Genomic DNA, 26872 nt, shown 5'->3' with positions numbered 1-26872 from the left:
TATTTATTTTAAAGGAAGCTGGGTGTTTGTTTTTTGTCTTGGAGAGAACAGAAAGGATTTTGTGGAATGTTCTGTACAAATACATTAGGTCCATTAATCATAAACTTCATGGTTTGGCAATTTTACTTTAAATAAGTAAAATTATTTCCCATGAAAAGCATCAGAGGGGACTTCCCTGGTGGTCCAGTGGCCCGCACTTCCACTGCAGGGGGCATGGATTCGATCCCTGGTAGGGGAACTAAGATCCCACATGCCGCAGAGCACAGCCAAAAAAAGAAAAAGAAAAAAAAAAAAAAATCAGAGATTTTTTTGAACACTCAGACTTTGTAAACATGTCTTTACACAGTTCAAAAAAACACTTTTTGAACCGAAAGATCTTTGCAGAGGAGTTTATCTCATTAAGAACCACAGCCAAATACAATCAGGCATGGATACGCAAGACTTAGTAAAAATGCTAACAGTATTCTTTTTCATAAGCTATGTGTACTCAGTAAAAATGCTAACAGTATTCTTTTTCATAAGCTGTGTGTACTCAGGTTCATTTCCTCTCCATGAGTGCTATATTTTAAAACTGAAAACAGATCTTACCTCCTGAGTAAGTCTCAGTACAACTCCTTATGTCCATGTTCTATTTATATAACCTAGCTTATAACTCATCTGCAGTTTGAACTATTCATTGTGGTTTTTTGTTGTTGTTGTTAAATATACATTGAAAACCTATAGCCTATATGGACAGCTTTAAAGAAGAATGGTAAAATAAACTTGAGTACCTAAATTCTCTCTACCCACACTTCTCTCCTTTCCCCCCAAAAAACTCTACAATTCTGTCATCACAGCTCAGGAAGACATTATTACATCCATGCTGATGATATTTTTAAAACATAAAAGAGGCAGTTTAACATAAGGAATAAGAGCATGAACTCTGGAGTGAAATAACATGGGTTCAAATCTGAGCCTCATCTCTTACAAGTTATATTACCTTGGGGAGGTTTACTTAACTTTCTTGTACCTTGGTCACTGATTCGTAAAATGTGGAATAAACAGTATTTATCTCATAGGGTTACTGGTAAGATTAAATGAAGTACTGGTTACTGGTAAGATTAAATGAAGTATTTAAAATATGCCTGATACATAGTAAGCGTAATGTGTCAGCTACTGTTGTTAACATCAAGAAGGTAAAACAAAATTAAAGCATGCTAAAGCTGATAAGCTGGATTCTTTTTAAGTTATATATAATATACATGTTATATATCATATATAATTATGCTTCTCATTAAAATTTACTCTGTATTCTTACTGATTCTACATTTTCAATCTTTCACATTTTCATTTTAGTCACAAGTGATCTGCTTCTAACTTTACACTGATAAAACTATACTTTTTTTTAAAAACTATACTTCTAATACTCTCATGACTCTTCTCCCCTAATATCCAACAATATTGTTTGTGACAATATCTTACCTTTCCTACTAAACTTTAAGAAGCAGGAGGGTAGGAGGTCATCATACCTTATTTTCTTTTAAATTTCTTCTACCTATGATAGCATGCATATAATATATGCTAATTAAATAAATGGATTTTAATGCCTCTATTTCTCTTGGAGTCAAGTGCATAAACACCTAGAGGCTCATTTAGACTCATGTATTCCTGGTGCTTAAATGTTATTTTAATCCCAGTCCATAATGAGTGCTGCAATTCATACTAGAAAAGGATAAATGTGTATAAATTATGCTGATTTGCATATGCTTTGGAAATGGGTGGACATATACATGGTACTTCTCAATGTTGCAGTATATTCAATTTCACAAGTGTTTCCTTTTCCCATCTATGGACCAAACATTACAACTTCAAAGTAGCAAATCTGGCAATAGATCGATGCTCATTTTTTGTTAAAAATACTGATGATTTTCTCTTGTGTAACTTCTACTTTTTCCAAGAAGCATAAGAACAATCTCAGTAAGGACACTAAAAAGCAACTGTAAATCCTGCACTCACAGGGATCCTGTAAGCTTATAGCTGAAAGACTGCATTAAGAAGACATGAGAGCTGTCTTCAAATACTTAAAGGGCTGCTATGTAGAAGAGTACAGACCTGATTTTTTGTGTTCCAGAAGGGAGGACAAGTTATAAGAAAGTGGGTTTCTGATATAAATAAAGAACTTTCTGAAAATTAGAGCTACCTAAAATTGAAAAAGAGATTCATGTGTGGTAGTGAATATTGTATCACTAATAATGTTTTGTGAGTAGAAAACTGGTTTTGGGGAATGATGTAGAAAAGCATTAGATAAAGAGTTGGACTACGTGATCACAAACATCCTCCTCAATCAAAATGTTCTTGGATTTTCTTAACTTAATCCCAAGTGATGGTCTGATGCACAACACTAACATGCCTTCAGAATATGCCTACCTGCCTGGCGTCACACAGCCTATGTAGGCTACATGAACATCACTCCCTTTCCATAGGGCAACTGACATTTTAGAGGCCACCCTATCTGCTTAACTCTGTGATCCACCTTTCTCTCTACGAACAGAACTAAATTAAGTTCACTTCAAATTTTATTTGAAGAATTTCACATCAATCCTTGAGACAAGTGGAGTTCCATCATCCCCTGATCCCCAAGCCACCAAGTGAAGAATAGAAAAACTATAACATTGGTTTCACTATTTTATAATCATCTCTAAAGTTCAGAAAATTTAGAAAAATGAGGAATTACAGAAAATGGATAATTGGAAAAACCCGTCTACTAAACCAGATCCACTATCAGAACTACTACTTGGGTGGTATAATTAACTTGGCTTATATATTTATACTTCTCATATACTCATTGAGATACAAAGAAAAAAATCATGACCATAAAACAAGTAGAATACTGTTTAAAGGAAGTAAAAAACATGAATAAGCTAGAATACAAATCCTAAAAGTACATGCAAGTTCATTATACTCTTGTGCATGTTTGAAATTTTCATAGTGAAAACTTAAAAAGAACACCCACATAAAAAATAAAATTCAACTCTCAGTATAGACATGATATTGGTGTATTTTTTAAGCTATAAGAACAACAGGTAATGATTCAGCATCCACATTATCCAAATCTACCTGGACTCAAATCTGAAAATATTTAACTGCTAACTAATAACTCATGTACACTAAATTTCAGAAGAAAAGTTCTTAAGCACTATTTAGAAACAGTTTCATTACCAAAACTGAATAACACTTCATTGGAACCTGGGATTGAAAATGCTATCTTATAGCAGCTTTTCTTCTTCTTCTTTATTTAATCCAAGATGCAGAGTGGTTTTGTATCAGACTTTACAGTTATTATAGTCCTAGGTCACTGTAAAATTAATGGTTTTGATCCTTTAGAATTACTTTCAATAAATAAAATTATTTGGTTTCCTCTATATTTCTTAGGATTTTCAAAGCCTGGAAAAAGTTGTTTCCCTTATCACTGTTTAGCAGCTAAGACTTCTACTAATAGTGAGGAAAGATGCAACATTAGTGTAGCATTAGGCTAGTTGTCAAGTGACAGGATGCTAGTCCTGGCTCTGGACTTCTTTTACCTTGAACATGTCACTTAAGCCTTCTGGGTCATGATGCTCATCCATACAATAACTCAGATAAGATGATTTCAAAGGCTCCACCTAGTTCTGAAGCTGTACAATATTATGACCTCATTGTCAGGACACCCCTTCACTATGACAGGTGAAGGTACTATATCCTTATGCTAGTTATCACAATACATTACTGTGGATAAAACCCACACAAAATGTGCAAAGCCAGGAATGTTTAAAAATTGTGATTTAAAAAAAATACTGTCTTGAAATATGGGTTAAATATCAAGAATACTTAGCTTCTTGTCTAGAAAGCATCGACACTATATGCTGTAAATAAAGCTCTGAAAAAGATATAAAAAACTTATAAGTCAACCAAGATAACTCTGCCGACTCTTGAACAAAAAGGGCAATCTCTGAATAGTAACTGCTTGACACCCAATATCTGTGGCACCCATTCTCCCACCCTGCATTTATGTGTCAGAGAAAGATGTTACTTTTATGGCATATTGGAATGAAGAGTATGCAACAGAATGTACGCCTTGTTAAATCAGTATAGGTTCAAATTAAGCACCTGAGAAAACTACCTTCCCAATTAATAATAAACTAATGAGATTTAGTTAAAAGTGTAAATGTTTTTTGTTTCAATGTTTGTACTGAATATATAAAACACACAGTTAATTTCCTTAACTTACTTTAACAGCACTGAATTCACATAAATGGTGTTGATGTACTGTATTTCAACAGCCCCACCTTAGGAAGTCTAAAACTAAGTTAATCCAAGTGAAAATACGGATTTCTTTTCTAGGATAGAGAAATTTATAGATGTTAGTTTATAATTATGAAATCAATAAAAGTACATAAAAATCCCTCCAAAGCTTAGTAACGAGTGGGCCACGTAGTACTGAAAAACCACCTCCTTTCAGAAATACCAATACTGAGAAGGGTAGCTAGTGAGACCTTGGTTAATGCATATTGTAAAAGGCCTGCCAGGAGAATGTGAGCTATATAAATAAAATTATCGTGTCAGTATGTTGGTGAAAGCTATCCTGGGTACAAGGCAGGAAAAGGAATATAGCCCTAATGGATGCATACAGATAAGTAAGTAACTGGGAGGAGAGGAGAGGAGAAGGGAAACATGAGTATTTAATTTATAGCTCAAAGAATTCAAAGATAATATTAGTAGTAAAAATCTACAAAAATGATTGTGAACCACCGAGTTGTTTTCTTTAAAGAGCCTGACTGAGAGGGTGTGTATGTAAAACAACTGAATGAAGATGTAAGCTGGTATTGTGGTATTGTGATGATTTAAACCACAAATGCCTTCCCTATTTAAATATTCCAATCAGTACTGTTAGTACACGTACCTCGGAGAATTCTTTCCTCATGGCAACGAAGAAAGTCCCAGATTCTAACAGTGCCGTCATCAGAGCATGTAGCAAATTTATTATCCGTGGGTGAGAAACTGTTACATGAAGACACACAGCAGGGGAAAGAAGTCAGCATTTAACAGATTATCTGTGCTTCTCAGACAGGGAAAAATAAAAACACTGTGCTGCGTTATAAACAGAAGAGGGAAGTATCCACAGTGAAGAAGCCCTTAAGGAGAATGTTGTCAGCTAACAAATGTATCTCATCAAAAGAAGAATTCAACAGAGTAGCTGCTTCTTAGTTTTCAATCATCAATATTCAGAGAACTTTATGAGTGTATTATTAGTACTAATGTTACCCACACTCCCCAGTATAGTATTTCCTATGGTACCAACAGAAAACATGGAGCTGATTTAAATGTAGAAACTAAACAAATTCTATCTTTGCAATATTCCTGTAAAGTCTTTTAAATCACGTAGGAATACTGCTCAAAAAATTAGCATCAGCTTCTGCTTCAAACTTCATAAAAGTTTCAGACAGGCTGTTTAAAGACTGGTTGCTACACATCCCTACATATGATGTTTCTGATTTATGTAAAAGGTCTGTGGAAAACGTTCACACCTTCTTCCAGGCAAGCTATCCCATGAACGTTGCACTTTTTGAAGAAAACTAACATGGGGACCTTCTGACTGTTTAAAGCCAAAGAATATGCTTGCAAAGGAGGAATCCATTTTTTTCCTCCCTGTAAAAGACCATCAAGTTTCTCATCTAAGAACTCCCCTGAACTTCTGAACCCTTTGCCTAAGAAAGGACCAACTGCGAAAACTCAATGTATGGTCAGGACAATAAGGCAAAGTCTTTGCAGAAGCGTGTTTATCCAATAACTTTTGTTAAGATTCTGAAAGTAGAAACAAGTGACTGCAGTGGATGATGTTTCTATAAAGATGTCAACCTCCTCCCACACGTGGGTGGCACAACCGTAAAGAATGCTGCTTAGCTTTATTTTGAGGCTGCAGCAATTCTTCAGGCTTGTTTTTGAAACTTTTTTTTTCCATTTCTACTATACATATCTCACTGATATGTAAAAATATACAACTCACTGAAAATATTTTAAACTCCCACTTATGATACATTTGCATTACTGATGTTATCAACAGTGAATCAGAAGGAAAGTCTTCTTGACATTGGTCTGCTTACAGTTTCAAAGCTTGAAAGAACCCACTCATTAATCCATTAATGTTTGCCACATCCAGAGTTACTTGTGAGAGTTTTTAGTCCTACTGTACTTTCCTTTTGAAGTCGTGGCATAACCAAGCCAACCAGGGTCTTCACTTAAGCCTTTTTTATCTTGTATTTTGTGTGAACTCTGAAGGTGTTTTCTGTAGGCTTTAGATTTTATTCAGTTGTATAATTAAAGACTGAATTCTTTATTTGGAATGAAATATTCTTGTCTTACATAGTAGGTAATAAAAATGAATAACGTATACACATTATTAACCATAAACGAAAAGAGAAAACCAGTGCAAAATGCGGCAGACAATACATCTCTAACATATTGCAAAGGCTGATACCGGGACAACACTACTTCAGAAAAGTGCCAGCAAAATGGTGAATGTGTGAAAACAAAGAAAAATATTGTGCTTATAGGGTGCAGAAAGTTTCCCAGAATCTGACAGAGCCCATGCATCTCTGCACCCAGAATACACTTAGAGAATAATTTAACCATGACAATAGGGACTACAGAAAATGGTATATTGTGTATAAACCTGGCCTCTCTAATCGCCTCCTTATGTGCCTGGAACATCTTGACGTTGTTCATGTTCGACTGCCAATATTTCACATATCCTCCGTGGTCCGCTGTCAACATCCACATGTCATTATGTGACCAAGTCATGGCTCTCACTGGGCTATCGTGAGCCTGTGAAAACATAAAACATTTGTAAACATTATATAAAAGAATATATGACGGAAGCCTTTACAGGACCATATATTAACTCATAACAATAATCTGTCCAACTGTAAGTTTAAAATGCCAAGAAAGTAACTACATATCAAGTTCTTTAACAGTAATATGGGATGATGCTACCATCTGATGATTACTGTTACCTGTAATATTGTTTCAAAATTGAAAGTGAGTCCATTCCACAAGGTGAACTCTCCACTAGAGGCTCCAGTGACTAACCGTCTTCCTTCTGGAGTCCACTGGGGGAAAAAAAAAGACATTATACAAGGTCACGAATCCTCAACCTTAATTTTTAAAACACTTAGAAAGTCTTTATTTATAAAATATCCAATAACTGACATTAAGTGGACAATACTGACTTTCACTTAAGACTATAGCTCAGATTTATAAGTACTCTGTCAGAAAAGAACTTGTATTGACACAGTGCAAGGAAAGCTCTAGCACTTTAGCTCATTAATTAAAAATAATAAGTGCATTTTATTTATTTATTTTTTGTTTTGCGGTATGCAGGCCTCTCACTGTTGTGGCCTCTCCCGTTGCGGAGCACAGGCTCCAGATGCGCAGGCTCAGCGGCCATGGCTCACAGGCCTAGCCGCTCTGCAGCATGTGGGATCCTCCTGGACCGGGGCACGAACCCGTGTCCCCTACATCAGCAGGCAGACTCTGAACCACTGCGCCACCAGGGAAGCCCCAATAAGTGCATTTTAAATACCTGTTAAGTTACACACACCTAGGCACTCTAAAGAGCATTTCAAAACAAAATATGCAAAGACCTAATTTTTCTGGAATACATGGCAGACCAACATAAATAAGATGGTCAGCCATCAGAAAAACTCAAAGATTAAATGTATAAACGATTTGGTTTATTACAGCTGCTAGTGAACCAATTCAGGCAAAAAAGTTACCAGTGTCTTATGAAAAAACAGTATTATATACCAATTTAAGGACATCAAGGCTATCAAACTTTTCCTGGAAACTAAACGTACAATATATACTATATACATGTATACATATTTTTTTAAGTTCTTCGTTCACAGTATCAGGCAGTGACAGGTCTTATGCTAATCTAGTCTCCAAAAAAATGTAATACAACAGAGGCATGACTAACAGTACCCCAATATTTCAATGTCACAATTTGCACACTGAAGGGAATCTGTGATATATGCTTATCAACTCAAAATGCAACATTTTTTCTTACTTTTATTTTCAAGTTTCTATAGATTACACATTCATTTTCCTTAGATGTAAATACATGAAATATCAATACAACAATCCTATTAGTAAAAAGTGTGACACAGAGTTGAAAACTACAAGTGTGTTTATAGGATGAGATACATGAAATGAAGTCTGTTTGGTAAATTTCACAGATACATGCAACAAGCCAGCCTTTTACTGTTTACCTGCAGATCACGATTTTGAGTATTATTAATAAAATCCTCCTACTTTCCTAGTTTCTGTTATCTGCTATGGATCCCAACCCAGTAAATACTACAAGCAATCAAACTGTAGACTCAGGACCCACAGTCTTTATGTCTTTAATACCTTGTAATTTGGACTTGCCTCTACTATGTGCAAATTTCTTAAGACCTTATAGCTTGATTCCCAAATGAGAAATTTACCCATCTAACAAGATACAGGACACAGAATGCTCAGATTTTATTCATTCCAAAAAGGTTTTGTGTTATGCTAACAAGATATTAAAACTAGCTGCCATCATACTCCTTTTGCCAAATTCCCCGGCAAACAAAATTACACTACATACTGGTTGGCTCTCCTAATACAAAAGCCATTCAAATAATGTTTCTTTACTAATGGTTTCTACTGTAATAGGCCTCTGAAGCAAACAGGAGGCCTAAGACTGACTACCACATTTGTATGGAGCTCAAGCAGAGTCTCCTCCAGCAACTCTCAGTCCTCCCGGCTTGTCTATCACAACTCTCTAATAAGAAGACCTGCTTATTTTGCTCATTTGCCACAATGTTTGCCATGACTGTCTTTTCTCTGTCCCATTATTTTTTTCAATTCTTATTTGCTCCACTTTGACTATTAACTTTCCTACATTTCTGGACTTGATATACTGCTAACCAGCAAGTGCATTCTTGCTAGCAAACCACAAAAAAATGATTATACCATTATCTATGGAAATATTAACAGGATGCCTGGGAGACAGAGATGGGAAGACTTTTTTTATTGCAAACCCCTTCAAATTTTAATAATTTGAACCATGTTATTAATATATATTTTTAAATTATATTTTAAAAATTTTAGTGAAGAGTACCTACAATGTACCTTCATGGAGCTGACAATTATGGTCTACCATTGGTCTTCAGCTCTTCTTAGGTGTTTTCCTTCCTAGTAACCCTAAGAGTTTTCATTCACCTTGAGATGCTGCTCTCTAAACAGTAACAAAACATTCCTATTCAAGAGCAAGTCAGACACCTGCTGCAACACATATATCCATGGCCAGCTCAGAGAGAATTCTATGGAAATTGCAACATGAAGCAATCCAAAAGTACTACCTTACTAAATGTGGATACAGTAGATAAATGATTGGATATTTCAAAATAAAAATACAAGCAATACACTGATTTTTATCCCAGATATACATTTAAAATAATGTTTAATTTTCTTTGCAAATATATTTGCAGGCTAACTCAGAGTTAATTTTTCCAAAAAATATCAAACAGAATACTTACCCTAACAACAAATACTGGACACTTTACTTTATTTGTTGATGTTCGAACAAACTTTGTTGTTACTGCATTCATAGGATTATTCAACATTCCAATAGGTGGAACCAGCTACAAAAAAAGAAAATTGGGTTTAAAGATCACAAACGGCATAAACCAGGGACATGACAAGGTAATTACTTCAACATTTAAAGACAAATTCAGGACCATATAGGACTTTCAAAACACTATTATAATAGATTACAATTAGTCTATAGTAATTAAATGAAGAAAACGGAGATACAGGAAAGTTAAATGCCCATAATTACTAAATAAACAATAAAAGCAAGTGCCAGATTTCCCCCAATTACTTCTCAAAGTCAACACAATTAAACACATTCATAACAAGCCAAGTTTAAAATTAACTTTCTTGTTACAGAGACTCTGAGGCAGTGCAATCTTTTGCTGGACACTGCTTTAAACCCCAAATCAAAAGTTCATCTGTCATCAGATTAAAAGGAAAATTTAAATTGAGATTAAAAAAAAAATAACCCGGGCTTCCCTGGTGGCGCAGTGGTTAAGAATCCGCCTGCCAGTACAGGAGACATGGGTTTGAGCCCTGGTCCAGGAAGATGCCAAATGCCACGGAGCAGCTAGGCCCGTGAGCCATGGCCGCTGAGCCTGCGTGTCCAGAAACTGTGCTCCACAACGGGAGAGGCCACAACAGTGAGAGGCCTGCATACAGCAAATAATAATAATAATAATAATAATAATAAAATAGGGCTTCCCTGGTGGCGCAGTGGTTGAGAGTCCGCCTGCCGATGCAGGGGACACGGGTTCGTGCCCCGGTCTGTGAAGATCCCACATGCCACGGAGCGGCTGGGCCCGTGAGCCACTGCCGCTGAGCCTGCGCGTCCGGAGCCTGTGCTCCACAACGGGAGAGACCATGACAGTGAGAGGCCCGTGTACCGGGGAGGGAGGAAGGGAGGAAGGGAGGAAGGGAGGAAGGAAAGGAAGGAAGGAAGGAAGGAAGGAAGAAAGAAAGAAATATATATATATATATATATATATATATATATAAAATAACCCATGGTTTACACAGATATGTTATACTACCCCTTTAGGAATGTTTTATTTTAATTATAAAAATGTAATAAGAAAAGTCCATGTTTGAATTAGAGATCCCATAGTTCAAATGTCCAAGCAAAGAGGTTTCTATTAAGCTAGCAAGACATATCTTATACTTACATCATTATAATAACCTGCATCAGGCTGAATTGCCCGCATATCTCTCTGGTCTCTTTGCCATATTCTATTCTGTTAAAAATAAATAAATTAATCAATCAATCAATATATTGTCTAATTATACTCAATTTGAAACATAAGTAAATATTTACAAAATGCAAGCTGTCGTTAAATGTGGAAAAAAGAAGACTAAATCTTTTCCATTATGTTCTAAAACATAGATAATAGTGTGTATCTTAAGAGATTTCCCCTCTTAACACACTGACATTGCTGAGAATTTCCCTCCTTTCTTTACTCATATTATGCCCAACCAATCATCCAAGATGCTGCTGACCCCAACACATTCTCACTGACCATACCTTAGAGTAAACGGAAAAAGGACAAGGGGTAAACAGACGTTCCCAATTCCTTCAAAATCCTCAGCACAAAACAATTCCTCTTATCTTGGTGTTGGTTTTCTTAATTCCTCCCAAACTTTCCTAGTCTAGTTTTCCAACTGAAACACCTGAAAAAGCCTATATCTGTCTTTACCTCTGAATGAATATTTTTGCTATGTACCTGCAACATACTAATTATGCCCAATATGCATATAGGTCTTTTAACAACTTGTCTCAGGTAATGAAAAGCAGACAAATTTTCTTCACGGGAGGCAGAGGAGACCAAAACCTGATTAACGTGGCGTTAGCAATGAAAACAGCAAATCACAGAGGCTTAATACAAGAAAGGTTAAGACAAGTAAATAAAAAACTCAAAGGGGAGATATGTCAAGCTGACACAGGTTTAGGCAGACCCCTACTCTGCCTTTATTTGCCATGTCAGAGTTGGTTTCACCCTATAAGACTGTAGTAGGTGCTCAACCTTCATAAGTAAATAGAGCCCTTTTCCCTGAGGGGCTTGGAGAGTCGTGTTCTGATGCCAGTGTCTTGGACATGCAAGTCACTATTCTCAACACATGTTGTAATACAAATATTCCTATGTTGGTAGTCTCTTAACATTTCATATACACTGTGGGTTTAACAAAGTGTTTTAAAGTTGGCCTAGTTGGACAAAAGTACCCTCTTCTGAAATACAGTGTGAACCTTTAGAACAAAACATATTTTTAAGTTGGAGTCTAATAATTTTTGAGATTATTCATGCATGCAAAGAGTAAAATAAAAGGACTCTTTTTTATTGAGGTGATTGGTTGGCTTCATTTGAAATTCTACCTCATCCTACTAATTTAAAAAACACAGGTATACTCATTACCCTGCATTATAAAAACTTTCTTCTTTTCAAGAAACCAAAGTTCGGTCATCTGAAGTACATTAACTGGACTTACCTCCAAATACTTAATTACAGATGGATTATAGTCTATGGTTTTCCGGTTTACTGCTTTTCTCATTCGTTTTCCATCAAAAGTTAGCTGTTGCATTGCTTGCTGCTGTGCAAAATCAGGTCGCTTATAAAACAGCTGTCGAGGTGCCTGGTGTTGGAACCTTGGCATATGGAAAAAACGAGGAGGAGAACCAATTTCTGTAGCCATGGTGATGTTTTCCTTCTATGACACTAGGGTAAGGAAAAAGCACTGTCACAAATATATCAGCACTGTAACACTGCCTGAAAATATTTTTAAATGAACATTTTTTACACTTCTCTTCCTTTTCCTAATATGCACCATTTTTAGCTTTTAGTCAATCTATTTCCAAAATGAACTATTAAATTTAATGGCAGAGACCAGTTACACATTTGAAAAAGGTCAATTCACAGAATAAATGCTAATAAGTATTTGTTGTAAAATTTAGCCTGACGGAAGGAAAAATCACTGTTTATAACAGCTTGGGGCAATTGTGTTGTGCACGTGTGGGGTGGGTAAATTGTGGAGGGTAAGGAGGGTAAAATCACTGAGAACTGTTCACATTTTTAAAATGAAGTTTTCATTAGATGTTTGATAGTAAAACACATCATTTTAAGTTTATCGTAAGACCCCCATTTTATACAAGAGTCACTAAAAAATTTTAAAACCTGACATTTTGTCCTTTTAAATTTCCTAGGACTAGTGTAAAAAGTGGAATAAACTATCTTACTTCACATGAATGCTAAAAGTATGTATATCTAATTTCAGGCTCAGAAACTACCACAGAAACTTATTTCTCAGTATGTGGATTTACATATTTATAAGGCAATATTAAGCTAACATCTGAAGAAAAAAATATTAAGAGCTTACAGTTTTTCAACTTTAGTGTTCTACAATTAAACTTACATTCCAATAATACAAATATGCATGATTTAAAACCACATTTTCAAGCATATTTTAAAAAATCAGACCATGAAAAAAAAATAAGACCATGAAAAAACACATAAAGGGTGTTATAACAATTTTGGTATTTTTGTTTGAAAAAGAGGAATGATTAGACTCTCCATTATTTTTCTATATTCTTACATTTGCCTTTCTTCATTCAAGACACTAAATAAAGGACCTGAAAATAAATCTGTGATTTCCTCTGGATGAAAATATTCTTAGTACTAGCTAATTCACCCTTGTCCCTTTAGTATCTCCTGAAACCATTTAATAATGATAACAGAAAGGAAATGGGGCAGGAGGAGGGGTGGGGGTGGGGAGATAAGTCCTGACTCCCAAGACAACAAAAGTAAACAGTGCAATTAAATGTGCATCTAATACATATTACTCCCACTACTCTGGAGCAATCCCAGAAGACCCCTGACAAATGTTCGTCTGTAATGAGATGAGACACATTCTCAGATGTGTATATTAAATTAGAATGCATTTGCCTCAATAAGGTTGGTGAAGGAATCTGTTTATTCAGCTATCCCATGAATCCAACTCAGTTTCAGCATGCAGATTTCAATTAACGGCTTTAATTCAGATGTCTACGCCGGTAATTCTAAAAGGATGCAGCTTTGGAAAGTATATTTTAAAATTACTATTTTTTCACTTTATAATCATCAAATTTCTAATTTTATTAGAATAAAATTATCCTAATATTCTAGTTTCCAATATTATTGATATCAAATGAGAATAAAGATTTTTACATGTATCAAAAGAGGCTTAAAAATTATTCAACCAAAAAAACAAGGGAATGAAGTGCTGACACATGCTACAACATGGATGAATCTCAAAAACACTACCCAAGTGAAAGAAGCCAGACGTAAAAGGTCACATATTGTATGATTTCATTTATACCCAAATCCAAAACAGGCTAATACATAGTGACAGAAAGCATATTAGTGGTTGCCAGGGGCAGGGGAAGGGCAGAATAGGCAATGACTGCTTAATGGGAATGGGGTTTCCTTTGGGGACGATGAAAATGTTTGGAACTAGGCAGAGGTGGTGGCTGCACGACACTGTGAATATACTAAGTGGTGCTGAATTACACACTTTAAAATGGTTAAGACAGTGAATTTCATGTTATATGACTTTTACCTCAGTTAAAGAATGGGGGGTTTAATCTGCTGGAAAAACTTTTATATGGAGAGTAGATGAAACATTATCAGAAAGTTGATGGTATTAAAGCTGGGTGACAGGTACCTGGATGTAAAGCACTAACCAAGAGCCAAACCAAGGATCTACTGTAGAAATATGAGGAAATGACTGAAGTCAAATACAAAACAACCAATGCCTTGTTACTAACACTCTTGAATAATTCACATGTTAAAGCTAGAAAAAATATTACTCCTTCATTTAAGACCTTTCCATTTACAGATTTGTTGAGTAAAACTTGTTCTGTAAAAAAGGCCTTTAACATTTCCTTGAATGGTCAAGTACCACTTGTGTTCTAGAAATAAAGGTCCGGCATGGGGACTTCCCTAGTGGCGCAGTGGTTAAGAATCCTCCTGCCAGTGCAGGGGACAAGGGTTCGAGCCCTGGTCCGGGAAGATCCCACATGCCGTGGAGCAACTAAGCCCATGCTCCACAACTACTGAGCTTGTGCTCTAGAGCCCGCAAGCCACAACTACTAAGCCTGAGTGCTGCAACTACTGAAGCCAGCACGTCGAGAGCCCGTGCTCCGCAACAAGAGAAGCCACCGCAATGAGAAGCCGGCACACCACAAAGAAGAGTAGCCCCCGCTCGCCGCAACTAGAGAAAGCCCGCACACAGCAACAAAGACCCAACACAGCCAAAAAAAAAAAAAAATTAAAAAGGTCTGGCATGAAGAAAATGAAAAAAAATATTATATTCTAATCAAAATCCAGCCCTAAAATAAAACAAGAAAACCTCCTGACAATACAGTAAGCAGTCTTCATAAATGCCTTACACACTCCAGCTTCACTTCTGCAAACCACTGTAATTTGCCCAAAGTCAAAACAGAGCCTCTTAGTGGCTGTTATGAGCTGAACTGTGTCCCCCCACAAATTCGTATGTTGAAGTCCTAACTTCCAGTACCTCAGAATGTGACTGCACTTGGAGATAAAGCCCTAACCCTTGTGACTGGTATCCCAATAAGAGAAGGATATTAGGACGCAGGCATGCACAGAAGGAAGGCCATGTGAAAACATGGGAAGACGAAAGCCATCCACTAGCCAAGAAGAGAGGTCTCAGAAGAAACCACCCCCCTGCTCACACCTTAATCTCAGATTTCTAACTTCCAAAGCTGTGAGAAAATTCATTTCTGTTGTTTAAGCCACCCAGTCTGTGGCACTTTGTCAGGCAGCCCTAGCAGACTAACACAGAGGCAGAGGCAGAGCAAAATGCCTGGACCTCCTGACTCTCCTTCAGCTCTTCTTCCTTTGGGTTGCCAAAAGAGTTCAGCAATAATGCTCTAACAGCTTTCGATGGCTGCAACGGCAGGAAACTTGATATATGAGGTTGCAAAATGAATGACCCAGATAGAAAAACCATCCATCAAATCATTAAAACTATCCTTTTCAGGCTTCACTCAGGACTATACTTCAAGGAACTATATATATAACCAAATACAGAAAAAGAAATGAAAGCTTTATCTTTCATAAAAATAATTACTGTAATTTCGACTCACTGAAGTACTCACACCTGAGCTACACTAACAGAAGACAACAATTTAAACCAGAAGGCAGGGTTGTCCCCAAAGCACATTCATCTCATATCTGGGGTAGAGCGGGAGGGAGGAAGATGGAGGGGATGGGGTGGAGAGAAGAGGGCTGTAGGCAAGAAAGGAACTGAGGCAGAATGAGCATAAGTAATTTGCGTATGATTATTAAATACATACTAACAATAGACCAAATTGCTAAGGAAAAAAATCACCTGACACATTGAATTCATCATGTCTTTCTCATACACATAAACCTTCAATGTTTAAAGAAATCAGCACAGTTTTATCAAGTGCCTACTTCTTATTACACCTAGCATAGGGTACAACATATTATCGTGATTCACTGAATAACACTTCTAAGTTCACAGATTTCATACTTTGTGTTTTTTGGTCCCCATCTCTATTTTCGGCAAATACAAAGACTCCTGAAGTCACAAAAGTCTGCAGCATATTCTTAGCCTTCAAGCTGGCAACTACTCTCCAAAATTAGGCAGGTCATGCCACTTCTCTGGATCTGTTTTCTCAACCTGGACAAGTCTAATGTAGATAACTTCAAAGATCCTTTTTGCTCAAAGATATTATTTTGCATGAAATACATTATTCTTTTAGCCAATGTACTGACTAGTCTGTTGAACAAACTGGAATACCCAGACGCGTGTGTGTATGCAAATCCATACAAGCATTATAATTCTGCTTCTTGTCCCAACTATCACAAAATAACCTTTTATAATCTTAGTCATGTGATACTACCAAGGTTATAAATGAAGACAGGGAAAAAACCACAAATGCTTTTTTTTTTTTAACAGCTTTACTGGGATGTAATTTACACACCATAATTTCAACGCTTTAATGTATACAATTCAGTGGTTCTTAGTGTAACCACTAAAAGACTTGTGTAACCATCACAACATCCAATTTTAGATTTCTGTCCCCCCACAAAAAAACCCATTACACATTTACAATGATTTTTCATTCTCCTCAACCCTCTCAGTCCTAGGCAATCACCAATCTACTTTCTGCATCTACAGATTTGCTCTTCTGGGCATTTCATATAAATGGGACCATACAATATGTGATCTTTTGTGAGTGGCTGCTTTTACTTTACATAATGCTTTCATGGCTCATCCATGTTGTAACATGGATCAATACTTCATTCCTTTTTATAGCTGAATGCTACTCTATTGTACAGATATTCCACATTTTGTTTATTCATTTGTCAGATTGACATTTGAATTTTTTCCACCTTTATAAACATGCTTCTGTGAACATTCACGTACAAGCTTTTGTGCAGACATAAGTTTTTATTTCTGTTAGGTATATATTTAGTAGTGGAACTGCTGGGTCATAGGGTCACTCCATGTTTAACATTTGGAGGAACTGTCAAGCTGTTTTGCAAAATGGCCACCCATTTTACATTCCCACCAGCAATGTATGTGGGCTCCAATCTCTTGTCTTTTAGCCTAGCATGTCATCTATGCTGGAAAACGTTTCACGTGTAGTTGAGAAGGATGAGTATTTTACTGTTCAGCTGAGTGTTCTGTAGACATTTATTAGGTCTTGATAATTCATAGTGTTGTCCAAGTCTTCTATATCCTTGTTGATCTTCTGCCTAATTGTTCTATCCATTATTGACCGTGGAGTACTGAAGCCTCTACCTAATGTTGTGGAATTATCTATTTCTTCCTTCAATTCTTCGTGTATTTTGCTATTTTCTTCTTCATGTATTCTGGTTTTATCTTATTCAGGACACATGTTAATAATTTTTGAATCTTCCCTTTTTTTATCAAAAAATGTCCCTTTTCATATCTAGTAATTTTGTTTGTTTTAAAGTCTATTTTTTCTGTTATTAGTATAGCCACTTCAGCATGCTATGGTTGCTATTTGCATGATGTATATTTTTTCATCCTTTTACTTTGTACACATTAGACCTTTGAATCCAAGGAGCGTCTCCTATAGAAAACATTTTTTTAAACCCTGGTAAACTTTTTTTTAAAGTTTGACAATATATGACTTTTGATTGTACTGTTTAATTCATTACACTTAGTTTTTATTATTGATATGGTAGGATTTATTTATGTTTAACACTTTACCTTTGGTTTTGTACATGTCTCATGTTTTTGTTTTTTGTTATTGTTGTTCCTCCATTTTCCTTTTTTTTACATATTAATTTTATGATTAATAACATGATTGTCATGTTCTACCAAATACACAGACAACTTTTATATATGAATTGTCATTACAGCAAATCTCTAGATCACTTTGGGAAGAATTGATACATTTAAAATATTGATAGTCATTATTTACAAAGATATCTTTTTTTTAACATCTTTATTGGAGTATAGTTGCTTTACAATGGTGTGCTAGTTTCTGCTTTATAACAAAGTGAATCAGTTATATATATACATATGTTCCCATCTCTCTTCCCTCTTGCGTCTCCCTCCCTCCCACCCTCCCTATCCCACCCCTCTAGGTGGTCACAAAGCACTGAGCTGATCTCCCTGTGCTATGCGGCTGCTTCCCACTAGCTATCTATTTTACATTTGGTAGTGTATATATGTCCATGCCACTCTCACTTTGTCACAGCTTACCCTTCCTCCTCCCCATATCCTAAAGTCCATTCTCTAGTAGGTCTGTGTCTTTATTCCTGTCCTGTCCCTAGGTTCTTCATGACCTTTGTTTTTTTCTTAGATTCCATATATATGTGTTAGCATACAGTATTTGTTTTTCTCCTTCTGACTTACTTCACTCTGTATGACAGACTCTAGGTCCATCCACCTCACTACAAATAACTCAATTGCGTTTCTTTTTATGGCTGAGTAATATTCCACTGTATATATGTGCCACATCTTCTTTATCCATTCATCTGTTGATGGACACTTAGGTTGCTTCCATGTCCTGGCTATTGTAAATAGAGCTGCAATCAACATTTTGGTACATGACTCTTTTTGAATTACGGTTTTCTCAGGGTATATGCCCAGTAGTGGGATTGCTGGGTCGTATGGTAGTTCTATTTTTAGTTTTTTAAGGAACCTCCATACTGTTCTCCATAGTGGCTGTATCAACTTACATTCCCACCAACAGTGCAAGAGGGTTCCCTTTTCTCCACACCCTCTCCAGCATTTATTGTTTGTAAATTTTTTGATGATGGCCGTTCTGACTGGTGAACCACAAATGCTTTTCTTAAAGAAAAGTCATTACAAGTTTCACATTGTAGAAGTGTGCTAAACAATAACTCATTTTATTGAAACTAACTTCTAATTAAAGTAATAAAAACTCTACACTAGTAGTAACACAAGCTCCAAAATTAGAGCAACAATAGCAAAATGAACAGAAAGAGATTTATGAGAGACGTAAGACTTAAACTGAAAATTATATAGCAAAAGTAATTAATAATGAGCAGGCACCACCAAATTCACTGAGGCAGTTACTAGTTACTAGCTATGAATACATAAACTTAGGAACTGTTGAAAAAACCCTGTGACATGGGGAAGCGTAACAAGAAATGTAATTCATTTCAAGAAGTAATCAGTGAGCACTAACTACTTGACAGGCTAAAGACAGAGACACACATAAAGTCTGTCCTCAAGATTGACAGTTCATCAAAACAGAAGAGCTCATAAAGAAAGCAATGTTAGAATACTACTACATTGAGAATCTACTATGCTTGTTTACCAGAACTATTCATAGGCAATAGGGATATAACACAGGATGCTTACTGCACAATTCAGCCTCAAGAAGCTTAAATTCAGGGTGGGGTGGGGGAAGGTTGGAAGAAAAGACAGAGTAAATAAACAAAAATAAGTAACATTCATTCATTCAGCACACCACATCCCGAATAATCTTTTCCCCAACCAAACATAATCCAAAATAATCTTCCCCAAGCAAACATTTCTGACTCCATGAGAAAAATTTTACCATCACAGCCAATCTCCAGCTAAAACACAGGGGGAAAGGTGTACAGTTGACTCTTGAACAATGCGGGGTTAACCTGAGTATAACTTATAGTCAGCCCTCCATATCCACGGTTCTTTGCAACTTCAGATTCAACCAACAAATGGACCATGCAGTACTGTAGTATTTACTATTGAAAATTATCTGTCTAAGTGGACCTGCACAGATCAAACCCACACTGGTCAAGGGTCAAATGTATTTTTTATTGGAAAATAACATTGCTAAACCTTAACTAATTCGACAAATTCAATCCAAAATGAATTTGCTAAATGCTTCACACAATTGAATAAAAATATCTTTACGACTCAGGAGGGTAGGACTGAAAAGAAACCTCCATGGCCTGAAAGTTCATCAATTGCTCTGAAGTAGGGTTTTTCCTTTAAACCAGAAGTGATATCCTATTGGTGGTTCCTAAAATCAATGTGGCTGACAACTAGCATTACTTTAATAATTTAAAAAATAGAACAGACAAGATTGAACCACACATTTTAAAGAAAAGAACTGCTTCTGTAAAACTCGTTTTGGTTGTACATGTGTGTACACTAGGTCACAATGTAAAAAAGTATTTCCTTCCTGTTAATTTCTCAAAAGTGAAAGCAAATGGTTTAATGTTAACAAACCGTTCAGTGAAAACCAGAGCTTCTTATTTATGCTATCTTCTGCTTATGATGACTTAATTTCTGCTGCCACTGAGAATCCATAGCCAAAGAAGTTCAAATACAGCATCTGTCTAGTGTGGGTACAGTGCCTGGCTACAGTAGCTATGGCAACAGAATCTGGTCGAATTATGAAATATAACAATTCTTACCGTGTCAACCACTAATCAGAGCTTTCTGATCAGCACATGAAAGCTTGTTTTCCCAAACTGAGAGGAAAAATTCTAACCGAAAGCAAACTACTGATGCATTAAATAGCTAGGATAGCAAGTATAATTACTGAAGGGCTTTTAAAAATAACAAAAGATTTTAAGATCACCACCCTCATTAACACAAACCTGGTCCCCTAGGTCAGAACCTCAGCCTAGGAACCTCTACTGAAGATTATCACCAGACCATTAGGTCCTGAAATGGATAATCTACCCTAAAAGAGATCTGATACCTAATCTGCCATAAACTTTGAGGGGATCTACACTAGTGGTAAAAAAAAAAAGGCCAATAACAAAGTGATCAATATGTTCTCTCTTCAATGTCCAATCATTGATAAATATGAATCCTGAACAAATCAGGAGACATTATGTTGAGACCATTCCATCTTTTAAAGAATAAACAAGAAGGCAACTGTTTAAATAAGTAGTTTTTAAAAGTTCACAATTCTGTATCTTGTTGATGACTAAATCTAACATTAAAGATCAACTTTACTTAACTCTCAGTGTAGTTTTCCAACTTTTATTGCTTTCAGCCTCAGATTTACCTGCATAATTCTTTGTAACTTGGGGTAAGCAGCTTTGGTTGTATACTTAGGTACAAGGGTACTGAAACATTTTAGTGGATACTGCACTCGACCAGTTTAATATACATGTTACCTGATACTGTATTTGGGCTTTTACATTCAGTTTTCTGTGCCATTTCAAAAGCTAACTTTAATATTTAATGCACATGACCACAAATCTGACTGTCTACTCAATTGGAAAGTAACAACTCAATATTTCAAAAGTGTGATTCTGGGATAAGGAACCTGTACCATCAACGGTTTTCAATGGAGATAAAGTCAGTGGTTATTGGATATGTTTATTTCCCCTTGTCATTAGCATACAAAGAGGGTTTTCCATTCTTACACTTTTCAAACTGCATTGTAATTTATCAACTGTCTAAACCAATAAAAACTGGACAAACCAACTGTCACTAGATTAGTGAACTGCCTTTGTAAAAGTAAACAAAAACCATGCCCCATTTTCTAGATAAGGTAAGTAATCATAAACTGACCTCCTAAATTAAAGATAAGGGATTCAGGGCTTCCCTGGTGGCGCAGCGGTTGAGAGTCTGCCTGCCGATGCAGGGGACGCGGGTTTGTGCCCCGATCCAGGAAGATCCCACATGCCGCGGAGCGGCTGGGCCCATGAGCCATGGCCACTGAGCCTGCGCGTCTGGAGCCTGTGCTCCGCAACGGGAGAGGCCACAACAGAGAGAGGTCCGCGTACCACAAAAAAAAAAAAAAAAAAAAAGATAAGGGATTCAAAGATTCAAGTGTGAGTTGAAGTCAGCAGTTGGTAAGGCCAAACTTTAAGGGTCTCATCTTCATTCTGATTTAACAGTATGGGATATGAACTGGGCAGCAGAGAGTTTTAAAAGCTCCCAGGTGATACCTTAATGTGGCAAAATTTGGGAACCACTGGACAAAGTAACTTGGATAGCTTACTTCTGAAACAGTTTTTCTTTTTTTTTTTTAGCTGCACCCTCGGCTTGTGGGAATCTTAGTTCCCCGACCAGGGATCGAACCCTGGCCACAGCAGTGAAAGCGCCAAGTCCTAACCACTGGACCACCAGGGAATTCAATGAAACTGTTTCTTTAAAGCAGCAAATTCTTAAACTTTTTATTTCAGGACACCTTTACTCTTAAAAATTGAGGATTTCCCCCCAATTTTTGTTAATTGTTGTATTTATATCCATAGATACTTGCCATATTAGAAATTAAAACAGGGAAATCCAAAGTATTTATTAATTTAATTTAGAATAATGATAAACCTATTATAATAACTATTTTCCCTTCACCAGAAACAACTAGTGAGAGACTGGCATTGTTTTTTACATTTTTGCAAATCTCCTTAATGTCTAGCTTAACTGAAAACAGCTGGATTCTCATGTCTGCTTCTGCATTCAATCTGCTGCAATATGTTATTATTTAGGTTAGAGTACATGAAAAATATCTGGACCCACAGAGATATACATTTGGAAAAAGGAAGATTATTTTAATAGCCTTCTCAGAAAATTATGGGTATTCTTTGATATTCCAACAAAGCTTGACAAGTGATAGTTTATTAAATATTAATTGTAATGCAGCCTCTGAAATCGCATCAATAAGCTTTCTGTACTCTATTATATTAAAATACACTGGTTTATTTTGTACTTTGGAACTTTAAACCATGTATGATTTTTCAACACCATGCACTGATCACTTGGAAAACAGTGGTTCCACAAAATCAGGCATTTCATCTAACTGTCACACTTCTTATAAAACATGTAATAATCATTTTTATTAAAATCAGCATTGATCTCATCATAAAAACTATTAATTATTGGGAAACTCAACCTCACAGACACAGGTTTTCCAAAACTCTAATTCTTGCTTGAAAACTCAATTTTTATCACTGGCAACAAATACTAACAGTTGCTTTCCTTGAAGCAACAGTCTACTTACATTCATCTTGAAGAAAAATATTTAACATATACTCAAGAAGTCTGAATGCCATAGCTTGTCATTCTTTTCATTTAAATTTATTTAATATTTTTACATACTTCTAAAAATTACAGTTGATTTACAATATTGTGTTAACTTCTGCTGTACAGCAAAGTGATTCAGTTATACATATGTATACATTTTTTTGTATATTCTTTTCCATAATGGTTTATCACAAGATACTGAATCTAGTTCTCTGTGCTCTACAGTAGGACCTTGTTGTTTATCAATTCTACATGTAATGGTTTGCATCTACTAACCCCAAACTCCCACTCCATCTCTCCCCCTCCCCTCCTCTCCCTCTGGAAACCACAAGTCTGTTCTCTATGTCTGTGAATCTGTTTCTGTTTCATAGATAAGTTCATTTGTGTCATATTTTAGATTCCACATATGGTATTTGTCTTTCTCCTTCTGACTTACTTCACTTAATATGATAATCTCTAGGTCCATCCATATTGCTGCAAATGGCATTATTTCATTTTTTTATGGCTGAGTAGCATTCCATTGTATTTATGTACCACATCATCTTTATCCATTCACCTGTCGATGGACATTTAGGTTGCTTCCATGTCTTGGCTATTGTGAACAGTGCTGCTATGAACATAAGGGTGCATGTACCTTTTGAATTATAATTTTAACTGGATATATGCCAAGGAGTGGGACTGCTGGATCATATGGCAACTCTATTTTTAGTTTTTTGAGGAACCTCCATACCATTTTCGATAGTGGCTGCACCAATTTACATTCCCACCAATGGTGTAGGAAGGTTCCCTTTTCTCCACACTCTTCAGCATTTGTTATTTGTAGACTTTTTAATGATGGCCATTCTGACCGGTGTGAGGCGATACCTCATCATTGTAGTTTTGATTTGCATTTCTCTAATAATTAGTGATGTTGAGCATCTTTTCATGTGCCTGCTGGCCGTCTGTATGTCTTCTTTGGAGAAATGTCTATTTAAGTTTTCTGCTCATTTTTTGATTGGGTTTTTGTTGTTGAGTTGTATGAGCTGTTTGTATATTTTGGAAATTAATCCCTTGTCGGTCACATAGTTTACAAATATTTTCTCCCATTCCACAAGTTGTCTTTTTGTTTTGTTTATTGTTTCCTTTGCTGTGCAAAAGCTTGTAAGTTTGATTAGGTCACATTTTTTTATTTTGCTTTTATTTCTATTGCCTTGGGTGACTGACCTAAGAGAACACTGATACAATTTATGTCGAAGAATGTTTTGCCTATGTTCTCTTTTAGGAGTTTACGGTGCCATGTCTTATACTTAAGGCTTTAAGCCATTTTGAATTTATTTTTGTGTATGGTGTGAGGGTGTGTTCTAACTTTATTGAGTTACATGCAGCTGTCTGACTTTCCCAACACCACTTGCTGTAGAGACTGTCTTTCTCCCATTGTACGTACTTGCCTCCTCTGATGAAAATTGACCTTAGTTGTGTGGGTTTGTTTCTGAGTGGTCTTTTCTGTTTCATTGATCCAGATATCTGTTTTTGTGCCAATACCATGCTGTTTTGATTGCTGTAGCTTTGTAGTAGTCTCTGAAGTCTGGGAGGGTTATCCCTCATGCTTTGTTCTTTTTCCTCAGGATTGCTTTGGCAATTCTGGGCTTTTATGGTTCCATATAAACTTTAGGATTATTTGTTCCAGTTCTGTGAAAATGTAATGGGTAATTTGATAGGGATCACATTGAATCTGTAGACTGCTTTGGGCAGTGTGGCCATTTTAACAATATTAATTCTTCCAATCCAAGAGCGTGGGATATCTTTCCATTTCTTTGAATCATCTTTAATTTCCTTTATTAGTTTTACAGTCCTCAGCATATAAGTCGTTCACCTCCTTGGGCAGGTTTATTCCTATACACTTTTATCTTTTAAAGCAGTCCTAGGTCCACAGCAAAAGTGAGCAGAAGGCACAGAGTTCCTGCACACAGTCCCCCTCCCTCACAACATTCAGCATCAGACTGAAAGTTAAAATCAGTGTACCAATATTAACACATCACTATGACCCAAAGCCCAAAGTTTATATAAGGGTTCACTCTCGGTGTTGTACATCCTATGGGTTTTGAAAAATGTATTCAGATTGACTTCTTTCACACAGCAGCATGTATTTAAAGTCCCTCCAGGTCTTTTCCACAATAGCTTAGCTCATTTCTTTTTAGCACTGACTAACATTCCATTGTCTGGATGTACCACTCTTTGTTTATCCACTCACCTATAAAGTATATCTTGGTTACCTAAGTTGCAATTAGTAATAAAGTTACTATAAACATTCACATGCAGGTTTTTTCTATGAATTTACTTTCAACTAATTTGGTTAAACACCAAGAAGTGCGATTACTGGATCCTCTGGTAAGAGTATACTTCATTTTGGGACTTCCCTGGTGGTCCAGTGGTTAAGACTCCACACTTACAGTAGGGGACCTGGGTTCGATCCCTGGTCAGGGAACTAGATCCCACATGCCGCAACTAAGACCCAGCACAGCCAAAGAAATAAATAAATATTTTTTAAAAGAGTATACTTCATTTTGTAAAAAAACTAACGAACTGTCCAAAGTGGCTGCACCATTTTGCATTTCCACCAGCAATGAATGAGACTTTGTGTTGCTCCATAGCCTCACCAGCATTTGGTGATGTCCGTGTTTTGGATTTTAGACATTCTAACAGGTGTGCAGTGGTATCTCGTTGTTTTAATTTGCAATTCCCTAATGATGTATGATGCTAGGCATCTTTCCATATTCTTATTTGTCACCTGTATATCTTCTTTGGAGAGGTGTCTGTTCAGATCTTTTGCCCGTTTTTTTAAACTGAGTTCTACATTTTCTTATTGTTAAGTTTTAAGAGTTCTCTAAATATCTTGGGTAACAGTCTTTTATCAGATATGTCTTCTGCAAATATCTCCTCTCAGTCTGTGGCTTATCTTCTCATACTCTTGATTAATTTATTTTTAAAGTTACATGCAAGGGACTTCCCTGGTGGTTCAATGGTCAAGAATCCGCCTGCCGGGCTTCCCTGGTGGCGCAGTGGTTGAGACTCCGCCTGCCGATGCAGGGGACACGGGTTCGTGCCCCAGTCTGGAAAGATCCCAAATGCCGCGGAGCGGCTGGGCCCGTGGGCCATGGCCGCTGAGCCTGAGCATCTGGAGCCTGTGCTCTGCAATGGGAGAGGCCACAACAGTGAGAGGCCCGCGTGCCGCAAAAAAAAAAAAAAAAAAAAGAATCCGCCTGCCAATGCAGGGGACACAGGTTCGAGCCCTGCTCCGGGAAGACCCCACATGCCACAGAGCAACTAAGCCTGTGTGCCACAACTACTGGCAAGCCAGCATGCCAAACTACTGAAGGCTGAGCACCTAGAGCCCATGCTCCACGACAAGAGAAACCACCGAAGTGAGAAGCCCACTCACCACAACAAAGAATAGCCCCCGCTCGCCGCAACTAGAGAAAGCCTGCGCACGGCAACGAAGACCCAACGCAGCCAAAAATATTTATTTAAAAAATAAAATAAAATAAAAAATTTTTAAAAGCTACATGCAGCAAAATTCACTTTTTGGTATATGTTTCTAAGTTTTAACAAACGCATAGAACCATGGAACAATGAAGATGTAGAACAGTTCCACCACCCCCATATATTCCTTCATACTGACCCGCTGTTATAGATCTCCTACCACTACTCCTAGCCCCCGGCAACCATTGATCTGTTTCCTATCCGTGTAATTGTGTGTTTG

The 26872-nt window shown here is 36.7% G+C and overlaps 1 protein-coding gene across 1 annotated transcript in view; it reads right to left on the bottom strand.

Moving 5' to 3' along the window:
* The window catches only part of WDR33 (WD repeat domain 33), a 104460-nt gene that overhangs the window by 49764 nt on the left and 27824 nt on the right, over positions 1-26872 (bottom strand). Inside the window, 6 exon segments of the mRNA XM_079710732.1 lie at positions 4919-5016; positions 6689-6840; positions 7029-7124; positions 9582-9686; positions 10803-10871; positions 12118-12344. Of these exon segments, the coding sequence (XP_079566858.1) occupies positions 4919-5016; positions 6689-6840; positions 7029-7124; positions 9582-9686; positions 10803-10871; positions 12118-12321 (724 nt within the window). The 5' untranslated portion in view covers positions 12322-12344.

The sequence above is a fragment of the Hyperoodon ampullatus genome (genome assembly GCF_949752795.1).
Source record: "Hyperoodon ampullatus genome assembly, chromosome: 8".
Lineage (NCBI taxonomy): Eukaryota > Metazoa > Chordata > Mammalia > Artiodactyla > Ziphiidae > Hyperoodon > Hyperoodon ampullatus.
This window is presented reverse-complemented; position numbering and strand designations above follow the sequence as displayed.